This window comes from Leptinotarsa decemlineata, unplaced genomic scaffold (assembly GCF_025532065.1).
Source record: "Leptinotarsa decemlineata unplaced genomic scaffold, Ldec_3_MD MMD2_P_RNA_scaffold_12, whole genome shotgun sequence".
NCBI lineage: Eukaryota > Metazoa > Arthropoda > Insecta > Coleoptera > Chrysomelidae > Leptinotarsa > Leptinotarsa decemlineata.
The window spans coordinates 6032189-6053917 of NW_027412526.1; the positions used below are offsets into that span (position 1 = coordinate 6032189).

Genomic DNA, 21729 nt, shown 5'->3' on the forward strand with positions numbered 1-21729 from the left:
CCATTATCAACAAACGTAGAATAATTTACTTCCTCTGTGGGTATAGACGAACAAAGGATACGGTCTCTTCAAATAAAAGTGGCGATTAGAAACATTCCAATTAGGCTGTTCAAAATGTTAAAGTTGTTACTATCCAAAATCATCTTGTGGGACGAGTTTCAAATTTTTTTTATGATTTTGGACAATGAAAATCCAAACCATGAAATCATTCAACCATGGAACACCTGCTTTTATAGAAAAACTTTGGTTTTTTTTAATAAATGAACATGTATTATTCAGAAGTTGTTTATAATCAAATCAAATCAAAATCAATTTATTCATCACTGTAAACTCCAATACAATTGCAAGAAAAAATAAGAAAAACAATATTTAATATTTATAATATTGACCGTTTACTTTATTATTTTGTGTTCCTATATTTGATTATCATTTATTGATGTCAGAAAAAGTTGTTGGAAAAAATAAATCTATTTATTTTCATGCAAAAAAGACAAGAGAATGGATAAAACACTTTTGTAAATTTTGTTGATACAAATTGAAAAATAAATATCTATCAAGTGACTTTTGAAACAATGTTAAGTTGTTGTTAAAAAATGTTAAGTTGTTTTTTAATTGTTTCATTTTAATACCTTTCTTACCTTAATACGTTACGATTTTTCACTTTATTAGAAATCTTTATGGGAACAAATTTAAAATTAACGTTCTGTTCATTATATCAAAATGAAATTTATGATTATTATTATTATTAAATATTTTTGAATATGTCAATTTTTATTGATATTATGCTCAAGTTGATTTGGCACAAGCAATGGACAATTGATAATCCATTGATGATTCACTAGTTTTTCAATTTATTAGTTTTGCAGTACAGACAATAAATGTCGTAAATACAAAAAAAATATTTACTCATTAATATATGTCATCTGTTTACTCACAGATTCAAATGTATAATAACAACACTTCCAAAATGCAAATCATGAAACCATAAAACAACAACAAAAATTAATTGGCGCTCCGAGGTGACTTCATTGAATCCAGTAGCGCATTTGCTTTTTCAGCTGCAGGAAAACCCGGTAAAACCTGCAGCACCACATCATCTGAAGATTTTCATGGACAAAGATTTTGAGTAGAATATAATAGTATGAAACAACATCATGGCATAGTCATATTACACTTTATTCAACAGAAAAAAACCATACAATTCATCTCCTACATGCTGTGAATGTTTTAATTAGATTTGGATGCTCTTTTATCATGGATATGAACGAATATATCCTGTCCACAGTGAATTCGTCCTTGTTCTGCAGGGATTCTTTACCTTTAGTTTCTCCAACAATTTTAACAGCTTGGGGAAGTGATCTGAATTTATCTTTGACAGGTTTCTGATTTTTACCTGAAAAATGAATTTATTAGAATCCTTAATTATTCCATATAACTGGAGGGATTATTTTTTGAGATGAATTTACAGTGCATTTCTTTAATGTCCCCCCCCCTTTATTTTTTGGAACGGGTCAACTCAAAAAATTGAAATTTGGGATAATGAAATTAATGCATGAATGCTTTATGTTGAAGTGAAATTGACAAATAAAACTTTCAAGATGCCATCTGGGATAAAACATTGAATGGAAAGGGGGGTCTTTTTGAAGCTCCTGACAAATGCTTCACAACCCTAGAATATAAAGTCAATATCTTCAACTACTACAAAATGGCGACACTTTTAATAATTGCCTAAATACATTGACATTTAACTACATAATATGAGGTAATAAGCTTGAGGTCAGTTCAGAAGATGCTCGAAATGGTTGCCTTGAACTTCTTGGCATATGAACAGCCTATCCGATATTTTACGCCGAACATTTTCGAACACAGTAACGTCAATATCTCTACAAATATTTATTATTCTTTACCGTATATCCAATATTGAAGCAGGTTCACTTTCGGGGCTTCAAATAGCCCCATAAAAAAATCGAAAGGTGTCAAATCTGGCGAGCGGTCTGGCCATTCTGTAGGACCTAGATGGCCAATCCAATGACTGGGAAAAGTAGTATCCAAATATTCTCTCACTTGTCTGTAGCAATGTGGTATTCTTCATCTTGTTGGAAAACAATATCCATATCGAATTCATTAGGATTCACAGTCAACAGTAGTTTCCAGCATATTCAAATATAGTTTCCCTGTTAACTTTTGATCAATAAATAGAGGTCCTACAATATGGTTTCCCAATATTCCTGTCCAAACGTTAATTTTTTCTGGATATTGGGTATGTGTTTCCCGGAAAACGTGGGGGTTGGTGTCACTCCAATAACGGTAATTTTGTCTGTGAACATTGCCGTTAAAAAAAAATGTACATTCGTCACTAAAACAAATATTGTGGATATAGGTAGGATGCCTTGCAATGGTTTCCGTCATGATTTCGCAGAATTCTGTTCTTCGATCAGGGTCATCTTCAGTTAATTGGTATACCATTTTAATTTTGTATGGATGATACCTATTCCTCTTCAAAAGTCTCCACACAGTAGGAGACACCTCATAAACATTCGCGACGGAATAAGTAGACTGTTCAGGATTTACTACCATCTCACCAATTATTTGCACTTGCTGTTCTTCCGGAATGGACGGATGACCTGGGGGCTTTTTGTTATGTACACTACCGGTAGTTGTGAATTTGGATACAAGTTCCCTCAAATAAATTCTACAGATAGGACGATTCGGAAAACGTTCATTAAAACTCCTTTCGGTCTCGTGAAATTTACGCGTCGCACCGTAAATAAAAATCGCCTCAATTTTTTCTTCCAATGAACGATAATTGACCATTTTAGAGATTGTTGACGTGGTACCTTTCTACTAGTGAAACCGAAAACTAAATGAGAATATTCTAACTGAACAATGATGCTCATTGTCGTACTGACATTTTTTGACATTTTTAGAAACAAAATATAACTTAACAAACCTTATCAGGTTGTTGGAATTGCCATATGGCAGATAAAAAGGAATATTTCTAGAAATATTGATATTAATGTGTTTGTCTTCAGGAAAGTATTAAATGTTCCGCCATTTTGTAGTATGTGAAGATCTTGACTTCAATAAATTGATGGATGTAGCCGTTACTACATGGTAGGAGATCATGATGAAAAGAGAAATGAAAATTACTATGTTTTTTACCACTTTTATTTGTAACTAACGTTACTGCAGTTTCGTCCTATATGGACATTCTCAAACTTATACAATCAACTTATACAATAAGTTTGCGAATGTTTTATTTCTTTGTTTTCGTTTCATTGCATGGTCAACGACATCCCCTATTTTAATGACTCGAAAAACTGTCAAACAAGATAGTTTCGTTAACTCGCATATTCCATTCACAATAGCATTCTGTGAAGTGTGACACTTTTCCTTCTTCAGGCATTCATGAATATTTGAAATTACTCGCCGAACTTGAACATGTAAGTCCTTATTTTCAAATTCGGATCCCTATCGATTGACCCTCTCACGTAATGTTATCATTTGTTTCAAAAGGTCTCCAGAAAGCTGTTTATATACCTACATTTTTTTGGTCTGATGTGGACTTTGTTTGTTAAATGATGATTATCCTAATTGATTTTTGGTAATTAACTAGTGGAACCACTACCTGCAAATTAATTTGTCCGCTTTTTAATCTATTGTTGACTCAAAATTGCGATTCGACAAACATGATACTTCTAAACTGAAAACGGCATACGCAGCTCTGAAATTGTTATATCCTCATCGAAATGAAATGAATTTAAAAAAAATGTTATCTGACTCGATGGTTTTATCACATTTCAACCATTGTGATAAAGTTTATGGTCCTTTTCTTTGGAAATCTGATGCCTTTCGTATCCAAAAGGTACAAAATTCATGTCTACGTTTAATTTATAATCGTCTAATCGTCGTTTACTACATTTACGTTGTTTTTTTATAAAATCCTTAAAACTGATACACCTGAATATCTGTGCAGGAGAGGCACATACAGGACAGATGTTCATAATCTCAACTTGAGGAGGAAGAATCTTATTGATATACCAATGCATAATAAAGAAATATTTAAATCCTCCTTTTCTTATCAGATTGCTATAATTTCCTCTTTACTATATTCCCGATTTTGCATTGTTCCTGAATTCCTTCAAAAAAAACAGAAAAAAATCTTGTTGACTCACCAGTGATATAACCTAGTGAATAAAATGCATCTTTTTAGTTTATATTTTCTAAATCAGTGGTATATCTTGAGTATTAGTTATTTTCGGTTATATTTGTTTAACTAGTGGTATATATGAGTATTAATTATCTATATAGGTTATAGGTACTCACTTTATTATAACTAGGTAGATTTTCATTAATGATTCATTATATATTTTGTTTTATTTAGGGAAGTGTGGAAGAATCTGTCAACTGTCCTAACACAACTCTTTTGTTTTGCTGTGTTCTTTGGGTTAAGTTTTACAGTTCTGTAATTATTTTATCGGCAAACAATAAACAATTTACTATTATTATTATTATCCAGAAAAGAGCCATCCCTCTGATTGGAGACGCTTACATCACCTGCAACCTTTATTGTCTGGAACATCGATGAAAGGTTGGGGACTTGTCTCTTTTCTATAGATACTTTCACGGGAAGTATTCAAGTGACTTGGCACATTTGATTTCACCAAGAGCTGTGAAAGAGACTGTGGCTGTTCATCGTTTTGAGGTTCAACTCAGTAAACCTCCAACTTCACTGTTTAAGAACTCTTTCACTTGGAAAACTGTGTTTATGTGGAATAAACTTCTTGGGAACGTTTTTCCAAATGGATTTAATCTCCAGCGATTCAAATCCAATGTGAATCGCTACTTTCGCACAGGCACCGCTCTTAGAGCGCCTCAGGGATTCTCCTATAGTTCTTGTGTTTTGTAGGAAACTTCTGAAGATGAGAAAGAATATATTTCGAAACTGCAGGTTTCACCTAAATATTAAAAACTTACCCATACTCCTTGTCGGCGTCTGATACAACTTCGATAGCTCGTTTGTCTGATTGCTTACAGCTTCGTAAACGATAGGCATGGGGTGAAACGAGACATTTGACTTATTCTGTTCTCTGTCGATGCTGATCACTTCGACTTGCGCAATTTTCACGTTTGAACGGGTTTCCGAGAAAGATTCCTCATTGTGCGGTTTCTTTCGAATCACTCCGTCCAGCACTTCCGTGCTTTCTTTCAGCTTGATGCATCTGTCGCAACAGCTCTCTTTCATGCTGGAAAAGCTCGCTACTGATCTAGATTTGGATGGTTCCTTTCTGATGCATGACGGCTCTTTCAGGTACAGCTTGGATTGCCTGAGCAGTTCTACAGAGTCTTTAGCAGTGGTCAACTTGGACGGTTTTTTTTTCACGGTTGATACGGAGTCTTTTATCGCTTCTATCGAATTTTTTGCTACTTCGATCGAGTCTCGCGGGCTGATTGTGAAATCCGTTTGCTCTTTACTTGGATTAACTTGATGTAGCATTAGGGAATCACGAGTGTCAAGAACTAATTCGGGAGAGATTTTTTCGCTAATGACGCTGGCATCTGAAACAATGCACAATATATAGGGTGATTGATAATCCCACATTATGAGGTAGTGGATATTGAATGTGAGCGGTCTCAGTTTATTAGACCATTCACTAACAAATTCAGATAGAACCGATTTATCTCACCAAGAACCAATATTCGTTTATTTACCACAATATTAGAATAATAAAATTTCCCAACATTAAATCTTTCGAGAAATGGAAAGTGAGGACTTTTAACTTTGAAGGAATAGGTGATCAAACTGCAAGAAAATATACATACATTCAATGATCCCAATGCCATAAATTGACACTGAATTTTCAAAAATCTTCATATATGTATCAATTGATTTAAACTATCCAATTAGGTACTTTTTAGGTGCTTTTTAGGTACCGAAGTCAAAAATTAGGTGCTCTGTAACTTACACCGCAACTCAATACTCAAAGTTGCGTTGTTAGCATTATGTGATGCTAGCAACGCAATGAAAATAATAATAATAAAATAATGAATGTTAAGGGAACACTATTAGGTGCTAATTAAGTGCTAAACGGTGAGGATCGTAAATATTTCTAATTAATAAACAAAAGTTTCCAATTTCGTTAAACAACAGATCTAAGAATCAGATCTTTCGAAAACGAGGACGAATGCTCTATCAGGTATGAACTAAGCGTGGAAATAAAGTGCTAATTAGGTGCTCACTAGATATTCATAGTAAAACTAGATTCTTTAATGCCTATGGGGCTCATGGACCTAAAAACCACCATGACTGATGTACTGAGTTTTTATAGTACGTTATTTAATGAATAAGGGCAAGAAATTAAAGTGCTAATTAGGTGCTCACTAGATAAATAATAATAAACGTAGATTCTATAATGCCTATGGAGCATTATGGAAAACCACTATGACTAATGGACTGAGTTCTTACAGTACGTTCCTCGATAAGTAAGGGTATGAGAATAAAGTGCTAATAAGGTGCTCATTAGATATTTATAGTAGATCTAGATTCCATAATTCATATGGGGCTTATGGACCCGATAACCACCATTGAAAAAAAAAATGTTTGAAATATGTTTTTTCCATTAACCAGCTATCGCACCCCTAAGAACGATAACCCTCAAAAATCGAGGAAATAAGCCCCATATGAATTATGGGATCTAGATTTACTATAAATATCTAATGAGCACCTAATTAGCACTTTATTCTCATACCCTTTCTTATCGAGGAACGTACTGTAAGAACTCAGTCCATCAGTCATATTGGACTGCCAATATATTAGAATTTTTTTGTCCATTTCTGAAGACGGAGGCAGATTTTGGCCCCCGAAACGTAAAGATAAATATTGTATTATTTCTTAACAATTTTTTTGATAGGCAAAATTGTTAAATACGACAAGTTACTGATAAATAGAAGATTTTTCTTTGTGAAGAATACTTTGATTTTTACGCAGTAACTTATCGGGGTAAACTAAAAAGTTTGCCCTTCTCCATTATAATTTTTATATTTTTCAGATTGTGGAAGGCAACAAATACCCAAAAAAGGTCGATAAAAAACTGAATTTTCCTCCACAAAAAATGACTCGTTGAATAATATACTTTCTTTTCACTTTCTTACCTGTAATGTTTTTATACTCAAACGGAGTATTTACATTCCGTTCTGAATAGTCGACGGTTAAAGCTGTAGAATCGTAACTCTCTCTTAAGTTTTTCTTGAGGCGCGTTTCTTTTTGAGGTTCCTCGAATGTCTCTGTCAACGATTCTGTCTCATAATCTGTATCCAAGGATCCCTTTCTTACATGATCCTCGATATCATTTGGATCTCCTTTGCCAATATACCTCACCGAACCCTTGAAAAAAAAACAGAGAGTCCGTACAACTTCGATAGCATACATTATATTGAAAATAGCCTGATTAATTCATTTGATTTTTGTTTTGAAATCTGTTTTTCCGTTAACCAGCTCTTGCACCCTAACTCTAAAAAGTCGAAACTTGTGCGAGCTAAGGACTAACGAGGTCTTACCTTGTACATGTGATTCCTAAGACGGGTTGGACGATAGCAAGTGAAAATAGATCGTCCGGCCATGCGGTTCGAACCACCGGTTTACACAGCGGTCGATTTAGTGACCAAATCACCCACCTTAACGCAACCGGCTACCGGCTGTTCTTTAAAATATTCTGGAGTTATTGAACAGCGACAAGCTTCATATCATACATTGTGTCAATTTTAAAACAATGTGCTACAAATGAAAACTGATGTCGAAAAATGCTTGAAACCGTTTCTAGGATAGTAAGGGGGAACTAAAGTGACATGAAAGAGAACTCACCCCCATCCCCTAGGCCCCACCCACCAAAACACAAAAAGTTTAAATTGCAAACCCCTACTTGAAAAAACTATAAAAATGCTATCCAATGGTATAAATAATAATTGTACAGGGTGAAGCAATACTTTTGAAACTTTGGCTTAAATGGAATATTTAATGAGGTTTTTGTTGAACTGCAAATTTATTAAAAATGTCAATTAAGTAAATGTTCAAAGTGGGTTCCGTTGTTTTGTAAACAATAGTACATCCTATTTTCAAATTCTACACGAACTTTGTCAAATGTTGTTCTAATAATGGCGCGACATGCTTGCGTAATTCTTTCTCGCAATTCCCCATGTGACGCAGGTTGAGTTTTATAAACAACTGACTTGACGTTACCCCACAGAAAAAAGTCAGGTGGTGCCAAGTCTGGTGACCTCGGTGGCCACTCAATGGGATATCTCCTTCCAGTCCATTTGACGGATAACACAACACAACAAAAAAATATTTTTTGAATGTTTCCTACACTAAATTAGTCAATTTCTACTAATTTTGGGGTGATAAAAACGAAAATAACAATGAAAAATTTTTATTAGCTCTGGTTTTTGAGATACACAGTACTTAATCTTAAAGAGTAGTTATACTATACGTGAAAAGTGAAAGTACATAAAACAATATTGTTATGTTTCTTTTAGAATATTTTAAGTACAAAATTAATAAAAAAACCATTATTCTTAGTGTTTTGACAAATAAAAGAAGTTTGTACCACCAAATTTCAATTAAGTCCATCCGATTCATTGTAAGATCGCTGTCGTTTAGCTTGTCTTTTATAAAACACTTCTGGAGCATCCCTACACACAGACCAGCAGTAGTCTGCAAGCATTGCTTCATTCCAACGGCCCTGATATCTCTGTTCCATTAAGGCAATGTCTTGATGGAATCTTTCTCCATGTTCGTCACTCACAGCTCCACAGTTTTGTGGGAAGAAATTAAGATGAGAGTGAAGAAAATGAATTTTTAAGGACATGTTGCATCCAAGTTGGTGGTAAGCTTGAAGAAGCTCTTTAACCAATGCTGTGAAGTTATCATCTCTTTTGTTACCTAAAAACCCATGTACAACCCCCTTAAAGGCTTCCCAGGCTCTTTTTTTATTTCCTGTTAAAATCATGTCAAAAGCAGGATCATTTACGATTTCACGGATTTGAGGCCCAATAAAGATGCCTTCCTTGACTTTAGCATCACTCAACCTGGGAAACTTTGCTCTCAAGTACTTAAAAGCTTGTCCTTTCTGGTCCATGGCCTTCACAAAGTTTTTCATTAGTCCCAACTTAATATGTAATGGGGGAAGGAGAACATCCTTAGGATCTACAAGAGGCTCGTAAACTACATTTTTCTCATTAGGGTTTAGGTCTCGTGTAGGCCAGTTCATTTTTTTATAGTGAGATTTTCTATCCCGACTGTCCCACAGACAAAAAACAACAGTACTTGGTGAACCCTAATTGCATTCCTAGGAGTCTAGCAATGACTTTCAGATCACCACAGATGTGCCACTTGTGTTGTTCATATTTGATTGATTGGAGAAGTGTTTTCATATTTATATACGTTTCCTTCATGTCAACTGCATGACCTATAGGAATAGAGGGTAGCTGATTTCCATTATGCAGAAGTACAGCTTTTAAGCTTAGTTTTGAAGAGTCTATAAACAGTCTCCATTCAGATGGAGTGTGATCCAAATTCAAGCAGTCCATCAAACCATTAACATCAGAACAAACTACGAGGTTTTCTTTTTTCTCAAAAAAAGGAAGCAAATCTTTTTGACGCTGTCTGTACTGAGATATTTTCACATCATGTTTTAGAAGATTCCACTGTTGTAGTCTTGACCCTAACAGCTCAGCCTTTTCCTTAGACAAGCGAAGATCTCTTATAAGGTCACTCAACTCTGCTTGACTAATTCTGTGCGGATCACTAGACATATCGCTTACCTCAAAATCAGGGTCATAGGATGTAGAAGGATGGGTTGCTCCTTCTAAACAGTCTTCATCACCTTCCTCTAAAATTTCATAGTTTTGGGGTGGAGAAGGGACTGGCAAATTGTCTGAGTGTGGTACAGGCCGAAGAGCAGATGGGAGATTAGGGTATTTAACCGTTCCTCTTTTCTTCATAGATAAACCTTGCTTAATGGGAGGAGTTAAGCAGAAATAACAGTCGTCTGTATGATTGGTAGGCTCACGCCAAACCATAGGTACTGCAAAAGCCATTGCCCGGTTTTTATTTTTCAGCCACTCTCGCAATATGACGGAACAAGAATTACAACATATATGAGGAGCCCATGATTTATCTTGGTCCCCAACTTTCACACCAAAATAATGTTCATAGGCTGTCTTAACGATAGGTGTCATTTTACGTTTCTGAGCCTTAAATGTTATTTCACCACATATATAGCAAAAGCTATCGACAGAATTCACACACTTCGATGGTGTGTGTTCGATGGTGTTTTCCAGCATATCGAGATAAATATCGCTACTTAAATTGCCTGGTATGAACAAGGGACCAATTATAGCATCGCCTAATGTACATTCAGTCCATTCAGTTTTTCAGGATATTGAGTGTGACCTCTGAATCGATGCAGGTTCGCATCACTCCAGTACCGACAGTTTTGTTTATTTACATTACCATTCGGCATAAAAGTACATTCATCAATGAAGCAAATATTTTTTAACATTCTCGGTTCAACGCGAATTCTTTCAGTCATGAGTTCACAAATCTCAATTCGTCGGTCTGGATCATCATCGCCTAGTTCTTGAAGAATGTGTGTTTTGTACGGTTGAAACTTATGTAATTTCAACACCTTTCTAACCGACTCATGTGAAAATCCTGTCACTGCAGATACTTGACGTGTTGATGCAGTAGGCTCCATTGCAAAATTTCCAAGGACCTCAATTTAGTTTGCTTCATTCAGTAATCTTGGGGCATCCCTTTTTATATTTTGCACTGATCCCGTTTCTCTAAACTTTTCAACTAAATCGCGGACGTACATGTGACTTCCTTTCATGAAATATTTGAGCTGTTTTTAAACAACACTGGTTCTGGGAGGCAAATATGACAATTATGTCCACGCGCTCAGGTATACTGTAAACCACCGTGGCAACTACAGCTGAATGACTACAGAACGTTCAAATGATGAAAACTAATGACATTTAAAAGTCTCAAACAAACCAAAAATTATTGACTCCGACGGAACCCAAAAAACAGATCTTTCCAACTTGTTTTGCAAAAACGGCAAATTAAAAAAGTCATAGTAAGACGGCTGATATTAAAGTTCGTGCAGACTTTGACAATAGGCTGTATTATTGTTTAAAAAACAACGGAATCTACTTTGAACATTTACTTAATTGACATTTTTAATGAATTTATAGTTCAACAAAAACCTCATCAAATATTCCATTTAAGCCAAAGTTTCACAATTATTGCTTCACCCTGTACAACCATTATTCATACCATTGGATAGCATTTTTTATAGTCTTTTCAATGATGCGTCACACGTAGGGGTTTGCAATTTGAACTTTTTGTGTTTTGGTGGGTGGGGCCTAGGGGGTTGATGGGGGTGGGTTCTCTTTCATGTTATTTTAGTTCCCCCTTTACTATCCTAGAAACAGTTTCAAGCATTTTCCGATGTCAGCTTTCGTTCGTGAGATATAGCCCATTTTAAGTTTTAAAATTGACACACTGTATATATTGTTAAGAAAACGATGGGTTTCATTGCAATTATACTTATTTTTTTTATTTCGAATATGTAAATTAAAGCTTGTTTTTAAAAATGCTTTTCACTATCAATTTATCTTTTTTCAAATTCTCTTGAGGCATTTTTCCAACTTTTAACCGAGGTCATTATAAGACTAGAAAAACTCTAACTATTGAAGCCATTGTAAGGCAAAACACGTGTTGCCACAATAAAGTTTTTTTTTGAATACGTAAACAAAGACTGCTACTAAAAAATTACTCAAACAATTACCGTGAATCTACTATTTCTACTACTGTAGAAACTAACAATGTCGCAACTTCCACTGTCCCTTCCAAATATCCCTGTCCTCTTTCGATTTACCCACATGTTGTCTTCAGGGTTAACTCACATTTGTTGAAATGAATAAGAAGTTTGAAGGCTTCTTTCGGGCTCAACTTTTTTTTAACTTTCGACTCAACTCTGAGACAGGTTGGAGTACAGCTCTCTTACCCTTTTAGCTGATTATTTGTCAAAGAAGGACAAATGGGTTCATGACTGAGGGGATTTGACGGCATGAAGTCCTCAGATATCAGTGCCGCCCTTCACGGGGTAGGTACCCCTACCTGGCTGGGGTGGGATAGATGAAAGATCTGTTCATCCTTTTAACGGGGGACATGAGGGCCTCATTCGACAGAGTGTCGGAGCCTTCTATATCGGGAGGGGTCGTCTACAGCATGATCTATACCTTCCTCGACTTACGGGTTTTTTTGAGTTTCCGCACCTTCAAAAACTCGCCGATTCCTCGACTTAATGGACTGCCGAATGGAAGACAACTTCAAATCTCTGCGGATGGATTCATTCCGCACGAACCAAGGAGCATTCACAATCATCCTCATTAACTTGTTTTGTATATCCCCAGAGTGGACATATTGTACATAGCCGCTTGTCCCCAGACGCCTGAAGCATACATGATGACAGGCTTGAACATCGTATTGTAATGGTACTTTTGTTCTTTAAGCTCATTTTTGATTTCTTATTGATCACAGGGTACAGACTAGCTATCCGACCCTCGATCTTTGATTTAACGCACATAACACATGGATCAATAAGTCCCGAGACTAACAATGAAAACAACATTTTTTTTACAAATTTTTTTTTATTCATCAACATAATCTCCTTTTAGGGTGATACAATGGTTCCAACGCTTTTCCAATTTTTCAATACCATGTTTATAAAAAAATGTATCTTTCGCTTCAAAATAAGTTTCAGTTTCAGCGATGACCTCCTCATTTGAGCCAAATCTTTTTCCCTGGAGCATTTTTTTAAGATCAGCAAAGAGCCAGTAGTCACTGGGGGCTAAATCTGGTGAGTATGGGGGGTGGGGAAGCAGATCAAAGCCCAATTCGTTTAATTTTGCCATTGTTTTCATCGACCTGTGGCAAGGTGCATTGTCTTGGTGAAAAAGGATTTTTTTTCTCTGCATGTGCGGTCGTTTTTTTGCGATTTCCTCCTTCAAACGTACCAGTAAGTCAATATAATAATCACTGTTGATCGATTTACCTTTTTCTAGGTAGTCAATGAAAATCATGCCATGCGCATCCCAAAAAACTGACGCCATCACTTTGCCAGCTGACTGCTGCGTTTTCGGACGTTTCAGACGGCTTTCGCCAGCTGTGCGCCACTCAGATGACTGCCGCTTTGACTCTGGAGTGTAGTGATGTATCCATGTTTCGTCCATGGTCACGTAATGACGCAAGAAATCTTTTTTGTTGCGAGTAAATAGCGATAAACAGCTTTCTGAATCATCGACTCGTTGCTGTTTTTGTTCCATCGAAAGCAATCGCGGCACCCACTTAGGAAAAACCTTTTTCATGCTCAATTTTTCATGAAGGATAGTAAATACACTTCCATATGATATCTGTGTCATCTCAGCAATCTCACGGAGCTTCACTTTACGATCTTTCATTACAATTTTTGTCACTTCACTCACATTTTCCGGTGTAACAGCTTCCACAGGTCTACCCGAGCGTTCTGCGTCATTTGTGTCGGTACGACCACGTTTAAACTCGGCAAACCACCGACAAATCGTTGCTTTTGATGGACAAGAGTCCGGGTAACATTTTTCAATCCATTCTTTCGCTTGCACGGTGTTTTTACCCATTAAAAAACAATGTTTTATCAGAACACGAAACTCGGTTTTTTCCATTTTTTAAACAAACTACAAAACGACTTTACTCTAACCTCGATAACTCAGCTGTTTCTGGTCCGATCGACTTAAAATTTCGACACGTTTCAAGCAAAGGTTAGTACTCTAGAAAGACGTGGTTACTGGTTTACTAAGAGCGCCATCTCTGGGTTAGTCTCGGGACTTATTGATCCATGTAGTAATGTGCGGGTTCCAAGTGAGCCTACGGTCTATTAGAAGGTCGAGGTACTTTACCCGCGCTTGCCAGTCAATCTCCCTTCCAGAGATTCTTACTTTTCTGGCAGGAGAAGATAGCAATCTTCCCATGGTTATCGTCTGAGTCTTGTCCGGATTCACTCGGATCTTCCAGCGCTCGAGGTCGTCCAATGCACGTTGCATGTAGACGACACCGAGCTCTCGACCCATGGAAGATGAGAGGAGAGCCGTGACATCAGCGTATAGAGATATCTTCACATGCTCGGGCCTCGGAAGGTCAATGGTGTAAAGTGAGTACAGCGTCGGAGAGAGCACTGCTCCCTGTGGCACTCCAGCGAGGATATCTCTGTTGTCGGACAGAGAGCCCTCTACTCTAACCTGAAATGTTCTGTCTTTCAGGAAAGACCCAATCCACCGGATCAGGCCCCGATGCAGGTCGAACGCAATTAATTTGTGCAGAAGGCCTTCGTACCATACACTGTCGAAGGCCTTCGAGATGTCTAATAGTACAATGTGCACTTTTTTGTTGCTGTTCAGCTCGTGGTACATTATCGGCATAGACTTACCTGGTTATTCAGCAAGCACTTCCTATATTTAAGTTTAAATGAAACAAAGTGTACGTGAGATATCATCGAAATTTTTTATTCGTTTGATGCCACCTATTGATGCCATTATGTATGGAATATAACATCCTCTACAGGATTTTTTAACCCGACCCATTCGCGATTGATTTTTCTATACATTAAATTTCATACAACACACTTTTCGAATTCGGAACTTGAACTATTCGAAAAATATGCAAAGAAAGCTTCTGATCGTATTTTGAAATATCTGGCGATTCTTAATTCGATTCCCCGAACGAACATTAAAAAATATACAGGGTGATTCACAATACTTACTTTTTTAATTATCAGTTCTAAGGAACTCCTAGCCCCCAGCAAACGGTTCTTTTTTTCCTCCGATCCAACCTTTGAGAAATCTATGGTCGTGATGGAGTCTTGTGCAGTTCGAATAGAGGGCCTCTCAGAATCTAACATAGCTTTTCTGAGAGACAAGGAAATGCTCTCGTCATCGACCGATACCCTCTTATGCGGCTTCTCGGGGGCTAGTAATGGTTGGCCCGCTATTTTGAATTGGATGACAGAATGAGGTTTGGCATACCTTCAACAGAGAACAGTTTCATATATCAATACAGTCAATGCATACAGTGTGTGTCACATTAAACTTCCATTATTCAGCTAATTACTATACAGTGCATTCTATTTAAAACGAGCAACCCTCAACAACTTTTGGTAACATTATTTTTAGGAAAAATAAAAAAACACGTCAACAATAGTATACAGGGGGACACATTTTGACATATTGACATTTGATGTTACTTTCCCTATCGCACCCCCAGAGCATCTCACCAATTTTTTTCAGACGGATCACCCTATATTGTTTCGCATCATCAGATGCTCCATGATGGGCAGATTTTAACAAAGTATAAAACAAGCTTATGGTTTGGGAGCTACAAATTATTCGAGTTGAAAACGAGCCACCCTAAATAACTTTTGAAACCATTATTTGCAGGAAAAAACAGGTCAACAGTTATACAGGAGGCCACATTTTGAAATATTCGTTCTAGAGACGAATATGGAAGAAAAAAATCGAAAAAAGGTTTTTTTATCAATTCTTGAATCAAAATCTGATGACTGGACAATGAGAAGGAAACATTTTCCATAGTAAATGTTCAAAAACGTTTTCACCAATTTCCACACAATGGTACAAAACAGCTTCCATTGCCGCTCTCACATGGTTGAGAATCTCGGGAGTTATTTCTCTGCAATGACTCATGATATTCTCTCTCAAATCTTTTAATGTCGTTGATTTTATCTCATACACTTTAGGCTTCAAATGACCCAAAAGAAATAAATCTACAGGTGTGAGATCCGGAGACCTTGGTGGCCATTCTGTAAGACCTCTTCTGCCAATCCAGCGACCAGGAAAATTATCATCAAAAAATTGTCGCACAGGAGCTGCATAATGCTTTCGAATAAATTTAGATTCTCCTCGGTCGCTCTATTGATGCACGGTATTATTCGATTCTCCAACATATCCAAATATTCATCACTAGTCAAATCATCATCGAAAAAAAAGGTCCTATGATGTGGTCACCTAAAATTCCTGCCCAAACATTCAGTTTTTGAGGTCGGTGGGTATGAACTTGACAGTATAAACGAGGATTCGTATCACTTCAATATCGATAATTTGGCCGATTCACCTCTCCATTCAAACTAAACGTACATTCATCCGAAAAACAAATTTTATACAAGAAATTCTAGAGTTGTTCTGGTTTGGAACTATATACCACCCAGTTGATTGGCAGCAAGGGTGGTATATATATATACTTAAAGTGGGTCAAAAAGACCCACCCCCTAAATCGGTACGACCAATCAGCCTTAAATGCTGGCTAGGAAAGGTATAGAATCGACCATAACTGGATCTATGTCATGCGGGTAAATAGAACTGCAACTACGACTCTTCAAGGCGAGGTCATTAGGTTCAGGGTTACCTTGTTAGCTTGTAATATCCTCCAAAGCACGATGAACGTTGTTCACAGTTGGTGCCTGAGGGAGTAGATGTCTGTCAACCCCAGCAAAACTGTGATAATCCTCTTCACTAGGAGGAGAAAATTGGAAGATCTACCGCCACTTTCCTTCAATGGTGAGGTCATTCCATTTGGAACGGAGGTGAAATATCTTGGCATTGTCACCTGGAACGCTCACTTGGAAAAAGTTTTACACAAAGCCAGACTGTCCCTATGGACATGATGAAGAATGTGTGGTAAACTTGGGGTTTAGGTCTCAAACAAATCCATTGGATTTATGTGATGATTGTCAGACCAATGATCACTTATGGTGCAATTGTCTGGTGGCCGAAGGCTTTACAGAAAACGGCCCAGGCGAAGCTCTCTGACTTACAGAGACCGGCTAGTCTGGCCATCAGTGGTGCCTTCAGTACCACACTGCCAGCGGCCATGGAGATCTTTCTAGATCTACCTCCTCTCCACAGTTTTCTGGAGAGAGAGGCTAGATGGACTGCATATAGACTTGTGCACATTGCCAATTGCACAAATTAATTTAATGCAGAGTGCAACAGACTGTTGGTTGATACTGGAAGTCACAGCATTTTGAAAATGACCTCTGACTTTATATTATACCTCCAACTGTCAACTACGAACTGCCTTAAAGTACTGTTTCTGAGCAGAGAGGACTGGATCCTCCGGGAGAAGGAAATATTAAGAGCAGATAGCTGTTGGTTCACAGATGAATCAAAAACACCTTCAGGTTCTGGTGCAGGTGTTTTCAGTCGCAGACCCAGGACAGAGATATCAACCTGCCTAGGAACCTAAGCGACTTTATTTCAAGCAGAAATTTACGCTATTGAATTGAATGCGGAGAGGTTGAAAGAATCCAACCTCATACACAAGTCAATAAAAATATTCTCGGACAGTCAAGCGGCATTGAAAGATCTTAGCTCCGAGCAACTTCTAAATTGGTAGCAAATTGCCAAAAACGACTCTCCTCGATAGGAAGGCTTAATAGATCGTCTCTGGTTTGGGCTCCTCGCCATACTGGCCTGGAAAGCAATAAGGCTGCTGACTTCCTTGCAAAGGAGGGTGCTGCAAGCAGCTTCATCAGACCAGAACCTGTCATTGGCACACTCCAAGGCATTTATTCACCACTCGAAGCTTGATACCAAACAGTTGTTGGGCTACAGTAGGGATGAACTACGATGTCTAACAGAGACTCGGACTGTCGGAAGACAGTGTATGTCGCCTATGTTTTGAAAATGATTACTCACAATTTCACAAGACTAAAGTCAAAAACTTTCGCATATTTTATGTTTTCTATACTCCTCTTTTGAGCACCCATTGACTGGACCTTACAGTTTTGAGGCTAGTCTTTTTAAGTATACTTACATTCCGTGTTCACTAACGTCCCGAGTTTTCTGTGGAACGATTTTGTCAAGATTCTGCCTGCTACGAACGGACCTTTTCAAAGTATTCATCAGGACTTGCACCTCGGGAGTCCAAAGCTCGTTACTTTGGCTCATCTCGATCCCTTGTGAGAGCATGTTACGGAAATCCTCTCGTACATAAAGCTTGTCCCTGAAGGTGAATGCGGGTAGAAACCGGTCGTCGTCTTCTTTGAGGACAGGCGGAAGTTCTTTGAAACAATTGTGGTAGTCTTTGATTTCCAGGTCTGCAGTTTCCTCCTTGTCAGTATTTGTAGGGGTTTTCCAAGATACGAATCTTTCACACGGTTCCAAAGTGGGCACGTCTGCTTTCAAGATGGCGTCAGTTAGCTCAAACACTAGCATCTTTTCGATGGATAACAAGAACTCGGCTTGCGTTGGCGCTGATCTCAGGGCGAAGTTGATGAACTTCTGGAACTGCTTGATCACCCCTAGAATGCAAGTTTCTCTCAGTTGAACTTCTTTGATGTGTTTCTTCACTTGCTCCTTCAGTTCCAGTAGCTCAATATCCTTTTGAGATATCACACTACCCAGTTCGTTGATTTTGGTATTGTATAGTTCTTCTATTTCCGTTTTTTCCTTGCAACACTTCCTTCTTTCCATGCACAGTATGTACATCATGTTGGCGATGTTTTTGCATTCCAGTACATGTCTCAGTTGTTTCACGTTTGAGCTGTAGATTGACTGTTGTTGCGAGAGGTCGAATTGACGCTTTATTTCACTTTTCCTGAAATCGCAGAACGTATGAGAATGTTACGATGAAAGAGTACAAGGCCTACAGGAAAATCAGTAAGGCGCTCTCAGAGCGGTGCCTGTGCAGTACAATTTTGTTGATGATTTCAGCAGAATTGTAAGTATATATGAATGCAAATAATATCTCATACCTCAATTCTATCTTGAAATGTTCCATCATAACCCTCTCCTGTCTGGCAAGTTCTCTCAAAAACTGTTCCGTCATTTTTCTAACGGTTGTCGTCACTTCCATATTAAGTTTACCCTCCCATTTTTCCTTCAAGGTCTGTTCCTGTCTCCCAGCCGAAGATTCGTATTCTTTCCTTAATTTTGACTCTAACGCTTGCAACTCTTCAACGAGGTGAATTTCGAACTCCTGTGTTATTCGTTCTATCTCTCTTTGGCAGGCCGCTCGTTCTCTAGCTTCGACGTCTTTTATTTCCGCTATGATGCTATCGTGGAAAGAGTCGAGGAGTCTTTTCTCCTGATTAGCCAGTGCAGTATTTTTGTCCATTGTCATCTCGTTGAGGAATTTTTTCTCGATTCCAGTGCCGATATCTTAAAAGGAATTAGGGTTTATCATAGTGAGTTTTTGAAAAGAAAAGAAAGAAGAAAAGAAAAACATTATAGAGAGGATACCAAATCAAAGTAGCATACTCTAACTTTGAGCAAACGATGCCGTAACAGTATTGGTGTGGCCAACAAATGTCAAGCTGCTGTTGAACGTCACCCCTAGATCTTTGACAGCTTCTTCCCGAAGGAGCATTTCATCGACGATAGTATAAAAATACTCAAAAATATTGCCATTACGTGAAAAAGAGCAAACTTTGCACTTTTTAACATTCATTGCCAATTTATTGATTTGATACCAGTTATCTATCAGGTCTAATTGAGACTGGAGGTACGAGAGCTCTCTGAACTTGTGATAGATGAGAAGATCTTCAAGTCGTATGCAAGAAGTAAGTTGCCACACGAAAGCTCGAAGGTGAGATCATTTATGAAGATGAGGAAAAGCAGGGGTTCCCAGATTCGAGCCTTGTGGCACACCGGATGGTGATAAGTATGGTGCAGACGCAAATCCATTATAAAAAACAACATTGGTTCTCTGATCCAAATAAGAGCGGAGAAGTTGAGTTAGTGAGAGATTTGAACCCCTTTGAGCTATTTTCTCTAGTACCTATATAGTGGACGTCCAAATTAGGCAGTAACACCAGAGAACAAAAAAATCCACAAAATAGTTTTGAATTATCCAAAAGTGAAGTTGGGGAGTTAGCCGACATTGTAAAGATATCAAAAGAAAGTGTTGCCTTTATATTCCATGAGCATTTGACTATGAGAAAGCTCTGTTCGAAATAGGTATCGCGCGAGCTCACTGATGACCAAAAACAAGAACGTCTTGATGATTCTGAGGAGTGTTAGGCCATGTTTAAACATAACAAACCGGAATTTTTGCGTCGATATGTGACAATGAATGAAATATGGATTCATCACTTCGCTCTGGAATCAAAACGATTGTCATCTGAGTGAAGAGACACTCTGGGCTTCGAATTCCTTTCGCATCCACCGTACTCTCCAGATCTGATCTCCAGCGACTTTTCCCTGATATGGCTGAAACTCAGAGCGGGCTGGAATGATTGTGGGGATTACGTTGATGAATACAGCAACTTTGAACAAAGAAATGCGTTTTCTTTCTTAGGCCTGGGACTTTTCAGTCCATGTGTTATGAATGATAAATGCTAACAATGATTCTCTATAATGCTCAAATTCCTAACGTTTTGAATCTTTCTGTATCGTATTTTCGAATAGTTTTGATGTCGGGTTCTTGAAAAGATCAAAATATAACATTCAGGAGATTTTTGGAACAAAAACTTAGGTGAAATATAGTGTATATTACTAAGTATTCCTTCATGGGTGAGAGCCTGGATATGTTTTCGGGTATGAGGTGGCGTCAAAGCTATTTTTCCAATTAATAAATTGCTCGGGGAAACCCACAAGTCACCTAGCGCCCCTTTCAGCGGGGGTTCTAATCCAAAGGCAACTTTCAGAGCAGTGTCGCATTCATCGAAAACTATTTTCGCGAGAGGTTCGCCCAATGTTCCATTGGCTTCTGATAATCTGGGAATTTCTAGATTCTTCATCAAATCTTTGCGATGATTAATATAATCGCTCTTTTCCAAATGAATTTTGATATCTGCAAACAGAATCATTTCAACACTTTGCCTAATTTTTAATTTGTTCTCAGTACCCATTTTGATATTTGATTATAAGTAATCACATGATTTGAATTTTGATTCGAAAATGGAGGCACCTGAATTTGCGGTAAATTTATTGACACTGACATTTTTCTCAAATGACATGTGTCAGAAAGAATATAAGGTAATGACATTTTTTGACAGCTTCATCACAAAGAAGTGTCTCATATGTTGTTTTGTTGCCAACGTCTACTATGCAATAACGGTGCCTTGCTGTCAACGTATATTATGCAATAACAGCAGCGCTTTGTTGCCAACGTATATTATGCAATACCGGCGTTTTGTTGCCAACGTCTACTAAGCAAAAACGGCGACCTGATTTGTACATTTTTTTCATTATTTTTTATGTCATTGAAGTTTTATTTTCTTTCAATTGTACCTAATAGGAATTTCGCATATATCAATCATTTGATGACAAAATACCAACTTTATCTGTTTTTCTTAATTTAGCTAAAGTTTTTGATACGGTGAACAATTCTAATTTTTGGCAAAGTTATTTGCAAAATAGAAATCAATAAGTGACGATTCTATTAATTTACTCACAATACACTTCTGTAGTAACTTTTCAATACAAATCATTAAATTATAAAACAACAAAAATTAATTGGCGCTTCGGGGCGACTTCATTGATTCCAGTGGCGCATTTGCTTTTTCAGCTGCAGGAAAACCCGGAAAAACCTGCAGCACCACATCATCTGAAGATCTCGATCTGCCAACGCCCTCTCTTTCATAAAACAAAATGTAGGGTGTCTCCAGAGGCTCCAAT

General features: G+C 37.6%; 1 protein-coding gene across 1 annotated transcript; it reads right to left on the minus strand.

Moving 5' to 3' along the window:
- Positions 1-1155: 1155 nt before the first annotated feature.
- Positions 1156-21085, minus strand: LOC111501809 (uncharacterized). The gene is made up of 8 exons (XM_074173119.1): positions 20957-21085; positions 20606-20902; positions 18864-19269; positions 17924-18706; positions 14859-15120; positions 7153-7384; positions 4978-5559; positions 1156-1393 (listed from the first exon to the last, which is right to left on the minus strand). The coding sequence occupies exons 1-8, from the start codon at positions 20958-20960 to the stop codon at positions 1203-1205; spliced, it is 2757 nt and encodes a 918-aa protein (XP_074029220.1). The 5' UTR covers positions 20961-21085; the 3' UTR covers positions 1156-1202.
- Between the last annotated feature and the right edge of the window lie 644 nt (positions 21086-21729).

Coding starts and splice junctions, on each gene's coding strand:
- LOC111501809 (XM_074173119.1), bottom strand. Junction 15,121..17,923: donor GACGTTAGTGAACACGGAAT/GTAAGTATACTT, acceptor TCTCTGTTGAAG/GTATGCCAAACCTCATTCTG. Junction 7,385..14,858: donor TAGAACTGATAATTAAAAAA/GTAAGTATTGTG, acceptor TTTTTTTTCAAG/GGTTCGGTGAGGTATATTGG.